We start from the raw sequence: 15527 nt of genomic DNA, 5'->3' as shown, positions 1-15527 counted from the left end.
TGTGCAACGCCCCTGCGACATTTCAACGTTGCATGATGGCTATCTTTTCTGACATGGTGGAAGATATAATGGAAGTATTTATGGATGACTTTTCAGTTTTTGGTACATCTTTTGATCATTGTTTGCATAACTTAGCTCTTGTTTTGCAGAGATGTGAAGATAAGAATCTGGTCCTGAACTGGGAGAAGTGCCATTTCATGGTTCAAGAAGGGATCGTGCTGGGCCATAGAGTGTCATCCAAAGGAATTGAGGTGGATCGAGCCAAAATTGCAACTATAGAGAAACTACCACCTCGAGAGAATGTGAAGGGAATCAGAAGTTTTCTGGGACATGCGGGATTTTATAGAAGATTTATTAAGGATTTCTCTAAACTCACTAAACCTTTATGTAATCTTCTTGAGAAAAATTCTGCATTTGACTTTGATGTTGTTTGTTTGCAGGCCTTTAATGCACTCAAGGAGAAGCTAATTTCAGCACCAATTGTGATTGTGCCTGATTGGAGTCAACCTTTTGAAATTATGTGCGATGCAAGTGACTTTGCAATTGGAGCAGTGTTGGGGCAAAGGCGAGACAAGCTGTTTAGAGCCATCTATTATGCAAGCCGGACATTGAATGAAGCTCAGTTAAATTATACAACAACTGAGAAGGAGATGCTTGCCGTGGTGTTTGCTTGTGACAAATTTCGGTCCTACCTCATTGGGACAAAGGACTGATCATGCAGCACTTCGCTATTTGTTTGGCAAGAAGGATGCTAAGCCTAGGCTAATTCGTTGGATCCTCCTTCTTCAAGAATTTGATTTGGAGATTCGCGACAAGAAGGGAAGTGAAAATTTAGTGGCTGACCATCTCTCTCGGTTAGAGCAAGAGGAAGAAAGACTAGATTCAGTGGTCCAAGAGGCATTCCCTGATGAGCAGTTGTTTGCATGTGAGATCAAGCTTCCGTGGTATGCTGATATTGTTAATTATCTAGCTTGTAAGGTTTTACCACCTGATCTTACTTACCATCAACGTAAGAAATTTTTGCATGATGTGAATCACTATCTTTGGGATGAGCCTTTGTTGTTCAAAAGATGCCCTGATCAAATCATTAGAAGATGTGTGCCGGAAGAAGAGATGCAAGACATCCTTCATCATTGCCATTCCTCATCATATGGAGGACACTTTGGAGCCACCCGTACAGCAGCTAAGGTACTTCAAAGTGGGTTCTTTTGGCCTTCCATTTTTCGTGATAGTTACACTTTGGTGAAAACTTGTGACCAGTGCCAACGTATGGGAAATATTTCAAGGCGTCATGAGTTACCATTGAAAGGTATCTTAGAAGTTGAGTTGTTTGATGTTTGGGGAATAGATTTTATAGGGCCTTTTCCTCCTTCTTTTGGTTTTGCTTATATCTTGCTAGCAGTTGACTATGTGTCAAAATGGGTGGAAGCAATTGCTACAACAACAAATGATGCAAAGGTAGTTCTCAAATTTCTGCACAAGAACATATTCACAAGATTTGGCACTTTTGCAACAAGTTATTTGAGAATCTTCTTTCTAAATATGGTGTGAAGCACAAGATAGCACTTGCTTACCATCCTCAAACTAATGGCCAAGCTGAAATTTCAAATAGAGAGATCAAGAACATCCTTGAGAAGACGGTCAAAATCAATAGAAAGGATTGGGCGAAGAAGCTTGATGATGCTTTGTGGGCGTACCGTACAGCCTTTAAAACACCTATCGGGATGTCTCCATACCGATTAGTGTTTGGAAAGGCATGTCATCTTCCTGTAGAGTTGGAGCATAGAGCTTATTGGGCTGTGAAAAAGTTTAACTTTGATTTGAAGGCAGCAGGTGAAAAGCGACTTCTTCAATTGAATGAGATGGAAGAGTTCCGGAATGATGCATATGAGAATGCAAAGATCTATAAAGAAAGGACGAAGAAGTGGCATGACAAACAGATTATTAGGCGAGAGTTTGCTCCGGGACAACAAGTTTTACTCTTCAATTCACGACTCAAACTCTTCCCAGGAAAGTTAAAATCAAGATGGACGGGTCCTTATACAATTCATGAAGCTTTCTCTTTTGGAGCAGTAGATTTGAAGGACAAGGCGGGGAATATTTTCAGAGTTAATGGTCAAAGATTGAAGCACTACTATGGAGAGCAAATGGAGAGGAACTATGCATATATTCCTCTTGGAGATCCTAAGTGATGAGGATTGAAAAGTCTGGCTGTAAACTTTAAAACAAGCGCTTATGGGAGGCAACCCATAGATCTATCTTTCACTCTTTCATTTATTTTATTATCTTTGTTTATTTAAGTATTAATAAATTGATTTTTGATGCAGGTTTATTTAGCATGGATAAAGAGCTGGAAAATTTTTAAACCTCGGAGGGTTCACCATGAAACCAGGGAAGTTCCTTTATTTCTTCAATCCTTTTTACTTTTGCATCACAATGAGGACATTGTTTAGTTTAAGTTTGGGGGTGTAAACTCCTATAATTATTTGATCCTCTTGTTTTCTAAGTTTTGGGTTGTTGATGGGTTGTTTGATTCTTTTACCAAGCATGCATTGGAGTAAGATTGAATTCTCTATGACTCTGAAATTTGTGATTGAAGATGGTTTTGAGAAAAATTTTCAAAAATTTCTTTTATGTCAAGTGAAGTTTTGTGGGTACTTTGGTTTAAATCTTTGACCTTGAACACAATTGAGCACATAGTCGTTTTTGTCTTATTCCATTTTGCTTATGAAGAGAAGAAGTTGAATTAATTGAAAGAGGAAGGTTCGATTTTGCTTTGCTCTAGAATCCGTTGATGGGTCCTTGAGGCGAAATCCTAGTTGAGACCAAATATTAGAGAAATGATCTAGGCATTTCTTTGGCATAACCAAAAAGCTTTTCCAGCCGTCCTAAATGTCATGCCATCATTACATGGTGTGTTTCCATAGTCAACCCCTTTGAGCCTTCATGAGCCTTTATTGATTCTTTAAACTACATAAACCATGCTCGCTCTAAGCCTGAAAAACAATGAATCTACCGTTGATAGTTTGAGAAAATACTTTGGTGGAGAGTTACATTTAAAAGAGAAAATTGGTTTCATGATGAAAAGTATTATGTTTGCTCTGTTTGATCAAAGAAAAAGAAGAAGAAGAAAGGAAGTGAAAAAAAAAAAAAAAAAAAAAAAAGAAAAAGAAGTCGCCAAGCGGAAAGTGAATTACCTCAAATTTTGTTAAGGGAAGTGTTGGTATTACATCAGTGATTACAGCAATAATAATGCCACAAGTATGAGCATATTGCCAAGAAAGAGCTATGATTTGAATCATGTGAGTTTCTCTTTTAATGTTCTTTTCACTAAGTATTTTCCCAGTTTGATTTAATTTCCCATATCCAGTTCTTTCTTAACCCTCACCCTGTGGCCTATCATTACAACCTTAATAAAGACATTTTGATCTTTGATTTTGGTGTTGACTACATTAGTGGAGAGGATTTCTGAAAATTGGACTTATGGGGTTAAATTTTAAGAGAATTCTTCTGATTTTGGTTGTTCTACTTTTATCTGAGTTTGCAGGTGGTTTGAGGTTAAATTGACTATATCACACACACACTCAAGGTCTTAGCTTTAGGTTGAAGTAAACGCCTAACTCTTGCTTGACAAATTGCAAAATTTTTGATTGATTTTCTTGCTATCTTTGATGTTAAAAGAGTAAGATATTAGAGATGAAATCTAAATTCATAAAAGCTTGGTGAGTGATGATACTTCTCTTTGGGGTCGAGTTGATATTGCCTAAACTATCATTTATTTTTATTTTTGTTTGAGGACAAACAAAGTTGTAAGTTTGAGGGTATTTGATGGCTTGCAAAATTTCATATTGCAGATTTTACAAGTTCGCTCGAGCGTAGGCTTTTGGCCGCTTGAACGAATTCAGGCAGATTCAAACGCTCGACTGCCGCTCGACAGGGAGCTCGAGTGGGTTGCTGAAAAACGAAGATCGCTCGAGCAGAGACATTGGCCGCTCGAGCGAAATCAGGCAGAGTCGAACGCTCGATGTGCGCTCGATAGGACGCTCGAGCGAAATCAGGCAGAGTCGAACGCTCGATGTGCGCTCGATAGGACGCTCGAGCGAAATCAGGCAGAGTCGAACGCTCGACGCGCGCTCGACACCCCGCTCGAGCGAACATCGTATTTTGACAGATTTTAGGTTTTCCGCCGTGGGACCATATAAAAGCCATTTTTCACTCTAGAGCCGCGAGTTTTGACTGGAGAACACTCTTTGGGAGAGAAAAACATAGCTAGAGGGATTCAAATCATTTGTTTTGGAGACAGAATTCCAATTTATTGCACGTACGTTGGATTCATACACGAGCACGGACGGGAGAAAGGCGTTGAATCGTTCTCTTGAGCTTTTGACGACCAGTTGAGGCTGCAAGGAGGATTTTTCAGTGTTTATTTTCTTCTTCCCATCTTCTCAGAACAATTATGGTGAATTCGTTTATGTTGAATTCCAATTCTAGCATGAGCTAAATTTTATTCTTTCTAGGAAAACGATGTAACCTAATTCCGAACTATGCTTGTTTGTCCATGCTAATTTAATGCAATTCTCTCTTTGTTTATCTGATTTATTCTGAGTTTAATGCTTCTAATTAACTGGCCATTGATTAGATGATTATTAATCTTGTGATTTGCTATCGAAAGAGGGAATCATAGGGTAGATCTTGGATATTTCAGCATAGGTAAGTATAGAGATCGAAAGACTTGTATGAACCTGTGTAGTAATTAAATCATTGGTCTTATTGCGTTCTTGATTATTTAATTTGCATACTCTTGTGTGAATTGATAAACTAGAATCACTTCCAATTGACTATCGAAAGAGGCTTTTGGATGAATTAGAGATTTGCTAATAGACAAAAGAGGTTTAAGTTAAATTAGCTGGATGAGAAAAGCATAGTGAAGAATTATGGTGAAATCGATTTCCTAGAAGGTTTCTTCCCCATTGAATTTGATCTTTGAAAGTCAGTTTTATTTTCTTTGCTTATTTCTCTTTGAGTTGATCTAAGTTTATTTGCAATTACAAAAACCTTAGCGATTCCTCTAGATAAAATTGAGATTAGTATAATTTTGGTATTTGGCAAGAGTAAGGTACCAATCCCTGAGGACGATACTCTACTTATTACTTTACTATAAAACTACGATACTGTGCACTTGCAGTTTTGCACCGGTCACGGAGTTAGAGCGGTATTTGTTGGAGAACCTTGAGATTCCTATGGGGAGTTTTGAAATTTTAATTTGGTGGAAAGTCAACTCCACCAAGTATTCAGTTCTTCCTCTAATGGCAAGAGATATCTTGGTCATTCCTATCACCATCGTTACATCTGAGTCAGCACTTAGCATAGGAGGCCATGTCCTAGATCCGTTTAGGAGTTCTTTGGCTCCTAGAACTGTAGAAGCTCTTGTGTGCTCGCAAAACTGGTTGGAGTCTACTCCTATATGCTTGAGTCAAAATTATTCGGAAGCCATTGATGATGCAGAGAGCTATAAACTAGACTCAGGTAATGTATTTAGAGATTTTTTTAAGTTGTTATATAAGTTGATTTTCACATTTTGTAATACTAATCTCCTATACTTTAACATCTTAATATAGAATTAGCCAATTCTATGGCCAGCATACTTCGTGAAGAGGATTGACAATCTTGTTTATGGTATCTTATTTCAATTTTGCTTTCTTTATTTTTATAAATTTATATGGTATCTTATTTCCTTACTAATTTTGTTCTTTTTTTTAGGCACAAGTTGAAAAATGACATTTTTTGTAATTTGTATTGGTTCTATTATTGCAAGTTGTAAATTGTAACTTATTGATGGAATTAGAACTTGTTGATGGATGATGAGACATGAGTTGGTTGGATAATTTGGGAGGATAGATGATGGAATCTAGATGGGTTAGATGATTGATGTTTTTGGCTCTGTGTTATTTTGTTTGTTGTTGTTGTTGAAATGACAATAGCATGGGGATGCTAGATTTAGTTGTGTTTTTTTAACTTGTAATTTTGAATGAATGATTTTAGATTGTAATTTTGGTTATGTATTTTTAATTTTAGGTTGTAATTTTGGTTATGTATTTTTAATTTTAGGTTGTAATTTTGGTTATGTATTTTTAATTTTAGGTTTTAATTTTGGTTATGTATTTTTAATTTTAAGTTGTAATTTTGGTTATGTAATTTTAATGTGTGTGTTTAGTTTTAATTTAGTTTTTAATTTTGGTTGCACATTTGAATTTATTTTTATTTTTTATAATGATGGATTTTGAATTTAGTTTTATTTTCTAGTGTGATAATTTTGATTAGATAAATTAGAAATCTCAAATTATATTTTAAAAAAAATTGATATAGAAGCCCAAATCCGATTAGAGTTACAAATTGTAAAATTGAAATATTAATTGGGTCTAAGAAAAAAGTCTAAAAAAAAAAAAATCCAATAAAAAAGTCCAACTCTGACAAGTCGGAGTGGAGTGAGGTGCAACCGGAGTCGGAGTCGAAGGTCGGATTTGGAGTCGGAGTCAGAGGAAGCCAAATCCGACTCCGAAAAGTTGGTGCTCAGCCCTGGCCACGAGGGTTAAACATGGTCTCTGTTCCGATATAATAATTCTGTTCTAATATGAAGATATTTAGTATTGCTACGCCAAAGGACTTTTGTGTATGAATACTTTTGAAACAATTGTTCTGATATTTTAGTAACATGTTTTGTTCTGCATTCCAAAACTAAAAATGTTTTGTTATGCATTATGTACTCTGTAAATGGCTCATATTTACATATTAGTATATGTTCACTAGTTATTGAATTGCTGATAACTCACTCTTTATCTTCACAATATTTTCAGATGATTTGGATGTTTTAACTAAGAATCAAGAATAAGAAGCGTGGACAAGATTGTCGAGTGGAGGGGATAAGTACTAAGATTACTAAAGATTATTGTTCAGTATATTTGATTTATTCTATTGATTTGGTTTATTGGGATGTTGGCACTTTTATTAAGACTTTGAGCAGTTGTTGATTTATTTGTTGGATTCTTTCATTGATGACGTTGTAGAGGGACATATATATATATATATATATATGTATATATGCAAATATACAAATAGATATGTACTGTGTGACATGTTATTATTAATGGTGAATCGCAAGTCCATCAGGAACTGGCCGGGGGCTGTGATTTATTTTCTCTGGATGGGTGCTACTTGATTCCGGAAAAACTAGCGGGAGCAGAGTTATTGAAATGACTAAATACACTCTTAAACACACGAGAAAGAGAAGCATGCGTATGATTATTCCCGAGCTTGTTTCGAAAGTCGATGAGCTATGCTTATGATTAATCTGCTCATAACAGAATGAATCCAAAACATTCGTACAAGTATGCTCCCCTTCAATAATTGCCATTGCCTTTCTCTTTCCTAAAATCCATAGCTTTTATTTGATTTTAGCAAGTATATATTCCCCATTTTCATACATTTATATGTACTTTGTTCCTACTGTTTGCACCCGACATTAAAAATGAAAAGAATACGCACGAGTGGAGCCTTCACGATTTAGAAAACCGAGAGCAACCTCGTGGAATCCACCATTTCTCTCTCATATTTTACAGCTTTTAGGAAGATGCTACTTAATCAACCCAGGATATGCTTATTAAATTACATAACATGGTTATAAAATTAATGGCCTCGCCCCACCAGAGTTCACGCGCAAGTAAAGTAATAAAACAAAGGAAATAGATATGCTGATTCACCTAGCCACTTGCTCGCAAAGGACAACCACCATGCGTCAAGACTGTTAGAAAGTAGTCAAAAGGCCAAAGGGTGTTATAACTCGACTGTCCGTTCGCTTAAAGAAATAGAACATCGCCGTGCCCGAAATGGAAGAAGAAGAAGCAAAAGTAATGTCAGATTTTCTACCAAACGAAGTTGTAGTCTAAATCCTCACAAGGCTTCCAGTGAAGACAGTGGCGAGGTGCAGGCGCGTTTGCAAAAAGTGGTGTTCTGTGATCTCCAGCAATTCCTTCATCACCACTCACATCAATCGATCTCTTTCCACAGACCTTGACAACAGTGAGAGCAGCAGCCTACGTCTCTTTCAGTCCATAAAAACATATAGCTTCGATTTAGTGAGAGCTAGAAACTCTTGAGGACATTCGTCTGTGTTCGGATGACGAATCATTTGGTAATAATAATAATTTCATCGAGTTGAAATCTTGTCCACTTTCCAGAAGTTGTTCCCTCAGTCGTTATGACAACATCGTGGGATTTTGCAAAGGGGTAGTCTGTCGGCCTTTTGATGGTCATTATTCCTCCATTAATGATTATGTTCTATGGAACCCTTCCATTCATCGAACTCTTGGACTTCCAGAACCTAATATTGCTCGAGGGATTCCATATTATGAAGTTGAGAACTCCCATGGATTTGGTTACGATCCTTCTAGTAATGATTTTAAGCTGGTCAGACTTGTATATCTGAAAAGGCATTACAACGAAGCTCAACCGCTGGTTGAGATCTACACTCTTAACTCTGGCTGCTGGCGTACCATTGCTTCCCCTCCTCAATCATATATTGTCAAGAATAATCGCTTATCCACTTTTGTAAATGAGGCATCGCACTGGCTCGCGCACACTCCACCCAATGCTGCGGCGGGCACCACCTTCCGAAATGTCATACTTGCATTTGATATGGGTAAAGAGGTTTTTCACGAGATTGAAGTGCCCAGCTGCTTTGTTGGGGACTCTCATTTGAACATGGCTGTTGGGGTCCGTGACGGATTACTTTGTCTAGTCCCGCGTAATTCTCATCCATGTGGGAAACTGCATTTTTCTGTATGGATCATGAAAGACTATGGTATTGGAGAATCATGGAGTAAGCTATTCGATATTGACATTAGTCAAGGACTTCTGACGGTTGTAGCCTTCAGGAAGAACGGGGAAGTTCTAATTACCGTCGAAGATGGGGAGCTTCATTCTTACAAACCGAACACGCAACAAGTAACTCATCTGGGATTCCATGGATCTTCATCCGGGAGCACGGACATATATTATGGAGAGAGGGCCTTTTTTCATGGAGGCATAGTCTGAGAGCCTCGTTCTACTAAACGTGCCAAATGGAGTCTCGACACGAAAGGAAGAAAAGGTAGATGAGCACTTGCAAAATTGTTAGTTTTTGCAAAAGTTTGTATTCTAGAACTAAGACAATAATACATCACTTTCTCAAGACTTGGTGGATTAGATCTTGCACAAAATATGTAATGATCGCTTTAGTTGCATCATCATATATAGTTATAAATGGGCATACATCAAGTAAGAAACTAAGGGACGAAATGGCATTCGAGAAGGTGATCTAATTCCAAAATTTTCCAACTAAAAAAAATATACACACACGTACATTTTCAAGATTTCCCAATTATCTAAGCACACAATTGTCTTTCCCAGGACTAGGCCCTAAACTACAGGATTGGCAGCCAGGGACCGAAAGAACGGTAATGCTAATTTTCTCCCAATCTGTATGCTATTCAGTACTTCATTCTTTCATATGTTCTATATATATATATATATATTCCATTTTAATGTTGGTAATCATTAACTTATAAACATAATTCTATCCAGTAGTTTGTGTCGAAAGCTCTTGGGTTCTTCCTATTGAGGTGAAGGATGAATAGTCTTTTTGCAAAAGCCTTTCCAAAGTTTGCCAACATTACATATTTGAAACTTGAAAGACAAAAGTTATAACAGTGGCTTGATCCAGTTCCTTGATTAGCTTTCTTGAGTGTTCTATGTGCTCTATCAAATAAAATTCCTTTTTCTCAGCCATTACTTTCAACTTAGATGGTTGAGATTTTTTGAACCAAAAGGTTTCTTTTGTTTCACTGATTTACTGCCAGAAAAGGAAAAACAAACCGCAAAGCCCCCATTACAAAGGTCACAAGGGAGGGCGTACCCAAACTTTTAGAAAGCAAGATAGAGGGCATTTTTGGACAGGATGCAAAGTAAAAGCCACTATTTTATACCCTCCTTGAGAGATGGCCGGAGTAATTGGGGGGGGGGGGGGGGGGGGGAAGGTCCTAAGCTTTGATTGTATGTGGGTGTGTATTTTGTGTATTTTATTTATGATAAAAAACTGATGCTGAGAGTGCATAAAAACTTCATTTATGCTGCAACCTGTTTTAAAACAAACTTAGGAAGATAGTTATATGCCCTGTACCCCAAGGGTTATATTAGGAAGATAACTGTTGTTGCTTAAAATCACCTCCCAACAATACAAATATATTCTCCCAAAGCTCTTCAAAACATGAACTCATTTGTTCAAACCAAACATACATGTTCCTCTACAAGGACATCAACATAATTAATCAACAACTCTACAAAGTCTCAACAAAAGTGTCAACATCCCAGAATACCAAACCAACAGAAAATATCAAATCTACTGAATAAGATTATCCAATAATCTTAGTACCCTTTGGTACTAAATCCACCATGCTCAACTAATCATGTCCACGCTTCTTATTCTTGATTCTCAACTGAACCATCAAAACCATTTGAAAATATTGAAAGTAATTGGATGAGTTATTAACAACTTAGTAAGCAATTAATATATTCTAGTGTGTAAACATGAGTCAGTTGTAGAATGCAGAATAAAACATATTACTAAAATATCAGAGCGACAATTCAAAAATAGTAATATACAAAAGTCATTTGGCATAGCATAACTAAGCATCATTATATCAGAACATATTCCATGGTTCTAGGGTTGTACTATCCACAATGATCAAACAGGGTAGAAACAGAAGTAAAATCTCTCTTATCATTCTTGAAGTCCCGAGTGTTTACACAAGAAAAAGCACGCAGAAAACTACTTTATTTTCAAAGTGGGTGCACTCAGAAACAGAGATGTTGGTACCAACACAAGTAACATAACTCACAGTTTTACACTTGTTGTAAGGTCGGGACGGAAACAGAAACATAATGTCATGCCAGAGGTTTTTAGATGCAACATCATATCATAATAGAGTACTGCATAGATATAGATCATATTCATATTATCCATGTATAAAAATCTCAGATTTCATATTTGGTCTTTTTATCTAGTTGGGAAATAGAGTTCTAAAAATGCTCGTATCGACACCACTTTTGACAAAATATTTTTTTTTTTCTTATTTGGATATAGTGTTATGTAGAAAATTGACCGAGGTTGTTTTCAATGTTCCATAACAAAATATGCAAGTTTTTCATAAAAAGAAACCTCATTCCGTTTAAACAAAGTCTAGCAGGGGAGCATCACTTACCTGGAATTTCGTAGTGTATTATCTACGTTTTGCGCCCATGCTCTATAAGTATCACAACCACTTAAGTTAGTCACGGCTTAAATGTCAAGGGGAGAGTGCCACTGTCAGAGGGAGAACCCGAGGGTTAGAGTAACGTGTGACAGAGATAAAATAATAGAAAGAAGACGAGACACAAACAGAGACATTATACAGAGATACTAACGGGTTTCGGGGATGCGAATCGCAGACGAAGCACAAACAGAGGCGGCGGCCTACTGAGTATCTAACGAAAACAAGTAACTCTAGGGCCAGAAGAAGAGATATAAACAGAGAGTGAGAAAAAGGCAAGGAACTTACTGGGTTGGTCACGCTCGGCGAAGCACGATGGCTGAAACTGAACGGAGATGAGCGAGAGAACCTAAGGGACTTGCTACAACACATTCAAAGGGAAATTAAACCTGAATGAAACTAGAGAATCGAGAGAGAGAGAGAGAGAGAGCGCAGGGAGAAGGGAGGCGGAATGATGATCTGCTAGGGAGAATTTGTGCAGAGTGGGGCACGAAGTGACGGAGAGAGCAGTTATGGAGTGGCATGAGAGTAAGGGTGAATGGGGGGAGAGGGAAAATAAGGAGGGGAAAATGGAAGGAAGAAGAAAAAGAAAACTTAACGAAACAATGTCGTTTTCTTCAAACGGGCTGACTCTTTGCGGGCCTGGGCTTGGGCTTGAGTGTTACAATAATAGCATGGGATGGTAGCCGCTACTATTAGGACACCAACCACGTCTACCCACAAGGTCAACCGAGCAATGTCAGACATGCATGAGTGAATAGGAGAAACACGACAACAACCCACCACTCATGACAGCACAATAGCAGCCACTACCTGCCAGCACAAAACTTCTAACACGGGCAAAATCATACCACCACCCTTGACAGATTAATAGTGGCCACAATAACATACTGCAGAATGAGAAAACAAGCACCAAACAAAGGCCACAATACAATAGACCTGATTACAAAATAAGACCATCAGGAGTATTAGCACCGAACAAAATCCACAATAAAAGACACTAGACCTAACCACACATGGTGAGATTAACAGCACGCTACATATACATATACTCCAAGCATGAGAAAACCAGTTACAACACAGCCTTGCCAATCAATACAATACAACAGCCAAGAATTGAAGAACAAAACCAACCATGCCATTTGATTCCTCGTTTGGTTGTATAGATGAGATGAGATGGGATAAAATATTTTGAATAGTAATTAATAAAATATTGTTATAATATAATTTTTTAATATTAATTTTGTATTGAGATTTGAAAAAGTTAAATTGTTTATTATATTTTATAAGAAAATTTTAAAAAGTTGTAATAATGAGTTAGGATGAAATTTTTTGTTTTGGTTAACCAAGCGGGGCCCCTGATCCTTGTGAAATTATAATGTTCATAATGAAAAAGTGAGAGTATCAAAAGGATTGCAAATGTTGTTGGCCTTACCAAATCCTAGGCTTAGTGGGAAAAATATCCTCTCAAATTTTTGTTAATTTGAACTTATGGACTGCAAGTGGGAGGACATTTTCAAAATATTAAATTGGTGATAGTGAAGAATAAATCGAGAAAATTGCTAAAAATTCTGGTTTCAACCTACATTAAGAATACTTAAATTAAGGTTATTGCTTATGGATCAAAAACTAATTGGAGCTGCCAACATATGGATTGGAGATCATTTGGATTTTTTTTTTTAATGAGTATGGATTTTAATGTCAAAGTTTTGGAATGTGGCTAAATGTCCATGTGAATATTGGTTTTGATGGAAATATGGATAAAGCATAATGTTAATTTCGGTCTCTTTGTAAGGGAGAGTGGAAGTACCATAAGCTTATGGCTTCAAATCCAAAGATGATATATCTGCTATTGAGGCAGTAAATGAAAAATTGCAGCCAGATCTCCACCTCGCACAGTAGCTCACAATCAGATTGCAAGATAAATATGGTCGTCAGGTAGTTGCGAGCCACCCTACAACAAGATTTGGACATCATGGGGGTGGCATGATATCTCGTTCCACTCATGAGGTCGGGAACTCCCTAGCTATAGATCCTTCTTTTTTTTTTTTTTTTGGTTTTTTAGTTAATATGAGAGAACAGAAGAAATGAAAGAGGTAAAATTCAAGAAAGAGCACCAAACGTCAACATGAGAGAACAGAAGACAAGAGGAATTGTTTTAGATGAACAACTGAGATGTCCAAATTAGAAGAGAGGAACTATATATTATGAAGAAAAATAATAAATAAAGCAAATACTGATATGGCTAAATAGATTACAAAGATGTTGCTTCAACTTTTATATATTATAATGGATATGCATAACATAACTTGATCTAGCGATCTTGTAGTGGATCAGAGTGCAATCATAAGCTCATGGTTTCAAATCTATAGATTGCTTGATCTTATACTCAATTTGACCATCTCTACTTACTAAAGTTAACTCATTCTATTTTATGCTACTTTCATTCTACATTTTGCCAACCTCAACCACACATGTACTTTCATATGCTGATTAGTTCTATAGACAACTACTTAAAATGTGCTAGCTACTTGCTATGATTGAAGACAACAAAGTCTTGGATGAAGATCAACAACATTTCTCTTAAATCTTTGTTAATATCTTTTTGAGAAATGCTTTAGCAACAAATAGATACCACAAAAATAAACTCGTAAACTAACATGACTTGATATGATACATTAGATTATAAAACCACTTTTATTGTAAAGTAGATCTAACGTATCATGTGAAACCATGTTCGTTTGTGAGTTTATTTTTCTATAATCTCTTTATAACTGTAACACTTCTCTATTTTTCAAGTCTCTAGATTTAAGACCTTTAAGATACTATGGATTCTTACATGGAGAAATTTTAAGGCTGCTAAGATTCACTTGTGTAGACTACTTAGTATGTGAAAATTGTTTATATGTTTGTATCACACTTGGTATGATTGAAGATAACAAAATCTTGGATAAAGAACAAAATTTCTCTTAAATTTTTGCTAATATTTTTCGGGCCTTTGGATCTGAGACTTTTGAGATACGTACTATGGATTCTTAGGTGGAGAAATTTTAAAGTTGTTAAAATTCACTTGTGTACACTACTTAGCATGTGAAAATTGTTTACATATTTGTATAAGCTGTGTTAAAACTATGTGGTTGATTTATTTAAGCTAGTGCTTTAAGTTCCAAAGATAATATTAACATCTGGGACTGAAAATAGTAAATGCAAAATGGCTCAATCTTACATTCAAATTAACCACCACTTCTTTCTAAGGTATCTTCATGTAAAATTCTTTCTAATATTTTTCAGGAATTTGAGAATGCCCTTGGATTGGAGACTTTGAAGATATTGTGGAGATATCTTAGGTGCACGCTGGGCTTAAGGTTGCTAAGATCCACTTGTATAAACTACAAGTTTTATAGTTTGATAAAAAAGACTTTGTTGTTGAGGAAATGTAGGAGGATTGGAATTTGCATGTACTTGTTGGAGTTATGAACATATCTAAAGATTTCTCTATGTGGTTGAAGAATCAAGATTAGGCTGTCCAAAACAGAACTTTGATGCATGTATTACAAACCAACTCCAGTCAATTATACCTATTATCACTCTTATGTACTTTAAATAAAAAAGAAAAAAATCTACTTGTAAGTTAGTGTAGAGGGCACACCCTTCACATAGCTAAAATGACAAAATTTGAGTTGAAAGAGAATTTAAATTTTAGAACTTTCCTACAAATGAAATAAAATAAAACCGTTGGATATTAAAACTAGAATAAAATATACGGTTGAAGGTGGAATAGTAGCCCTTCAAATTTGAAGGAAGAGCAATAAATTCTGTAGCCCAAATCTTTCCAAAGACCTATTTGCCTAATCCAATGCAGGTGAATTTTGAGTAAATTTATCAAATTTTGAAGATGGCTAAGCTTTTGACGAAGCCAATGTTGATGCTCTAATCTTATATCGTTTGCATTCTCAGATAGAGTGGCCACCTCTCCGAAAAACAGAGCACCTACGTGGTTTTGCAGAGTGTTGGGAGGAAAAGACATCTGGAAGATGATGAAAAAAGAAGCTTCAACATCTAGCTAAAAATAAGAAAACAAAGAGCAAAGCATACAACAGACTGATACCCTTAAGAGGGATGCCGGTGTTTGGGAAAGAGTGTGGGGATGTGGGTTTGATTTCAAAGAGGAAGTATGGCAAGGCC

The 15527-nt window shown here is 36.5% G+C and overlaps 2 protein-coding genes across 3 annotated transcripts in view; both read left to right on the top strand.

The window, feature by feature from the left end:
* LOC122304045 (zinc finger BED domain-containing protein RICESLEEPER 2-like) overlaps positions 1-7170 on the top strand; it is an 11996-nt gene extending 4826 nt beyond the window's left edge. Inside the window, exons 1-3 of one of the 2 annotated variants that reach the window (XR_006240903.1) lie at positions 5200-5526; positions 5619-5676; positions 5761-6000. Coding sequence is in view for 1 of the 2 variants with exons in the window: in XM_043116075.1 (XP_042972009.1) it covers positions 5200-5526; positions 6855-6889 (362 nt within the window). In the remaining variant the exon portion in view is untranslated. Of the gene's footprint in view, positions 1-5199; positions 5527-5618; positions 5677-5760; positions 6001-6854 lie in introns of those variants that run through there. The other variant, XM_043116075.1, reaches the window with a different exon arrangement.
* Positions 7171-7883: 713 nt separating this feature from the next.
* On the top strand, positions 7884-14923 carry LOC122304697 (F-box/kelch-repeat protein At3g23880-like). Its single transcript, XM_043116967.1, has 4 exons — positions 7884-7904; positions 8140-9145; positions 9445-9491; positions 14634-14923. The coding sequence occupies exons 1-2, from the start codon at positions 7884-7886 to the stop codon at positions 9088-9090; spliced, it is 972 nt and encodes a 323-aa protein (XP_042972901.1). The 3' UTR covers positions 9091-9145; positions 9445-9491; positions 14634-14923.
* Positions 14924-15527: the final 604 nt, after the last annotated feature.

Source organism: Carya illinoinensis, chromosome 3 (assembly GCF_018687715.1).
Source record: "Carya illinoinensis cultivar Pawnee chromosome 3, C.illinoinensisPawnee_v1, whole genome shotgun sequence".
NCBI lineage: Eukaryota > Viridiplantae > Streptophyta > Magnoliopsida > Fagales > Juglandaceae > Carya > Carya illinoinensis.
This window is presented reverse-complemented; position numbering and strand designations above follow the sequence as displayed.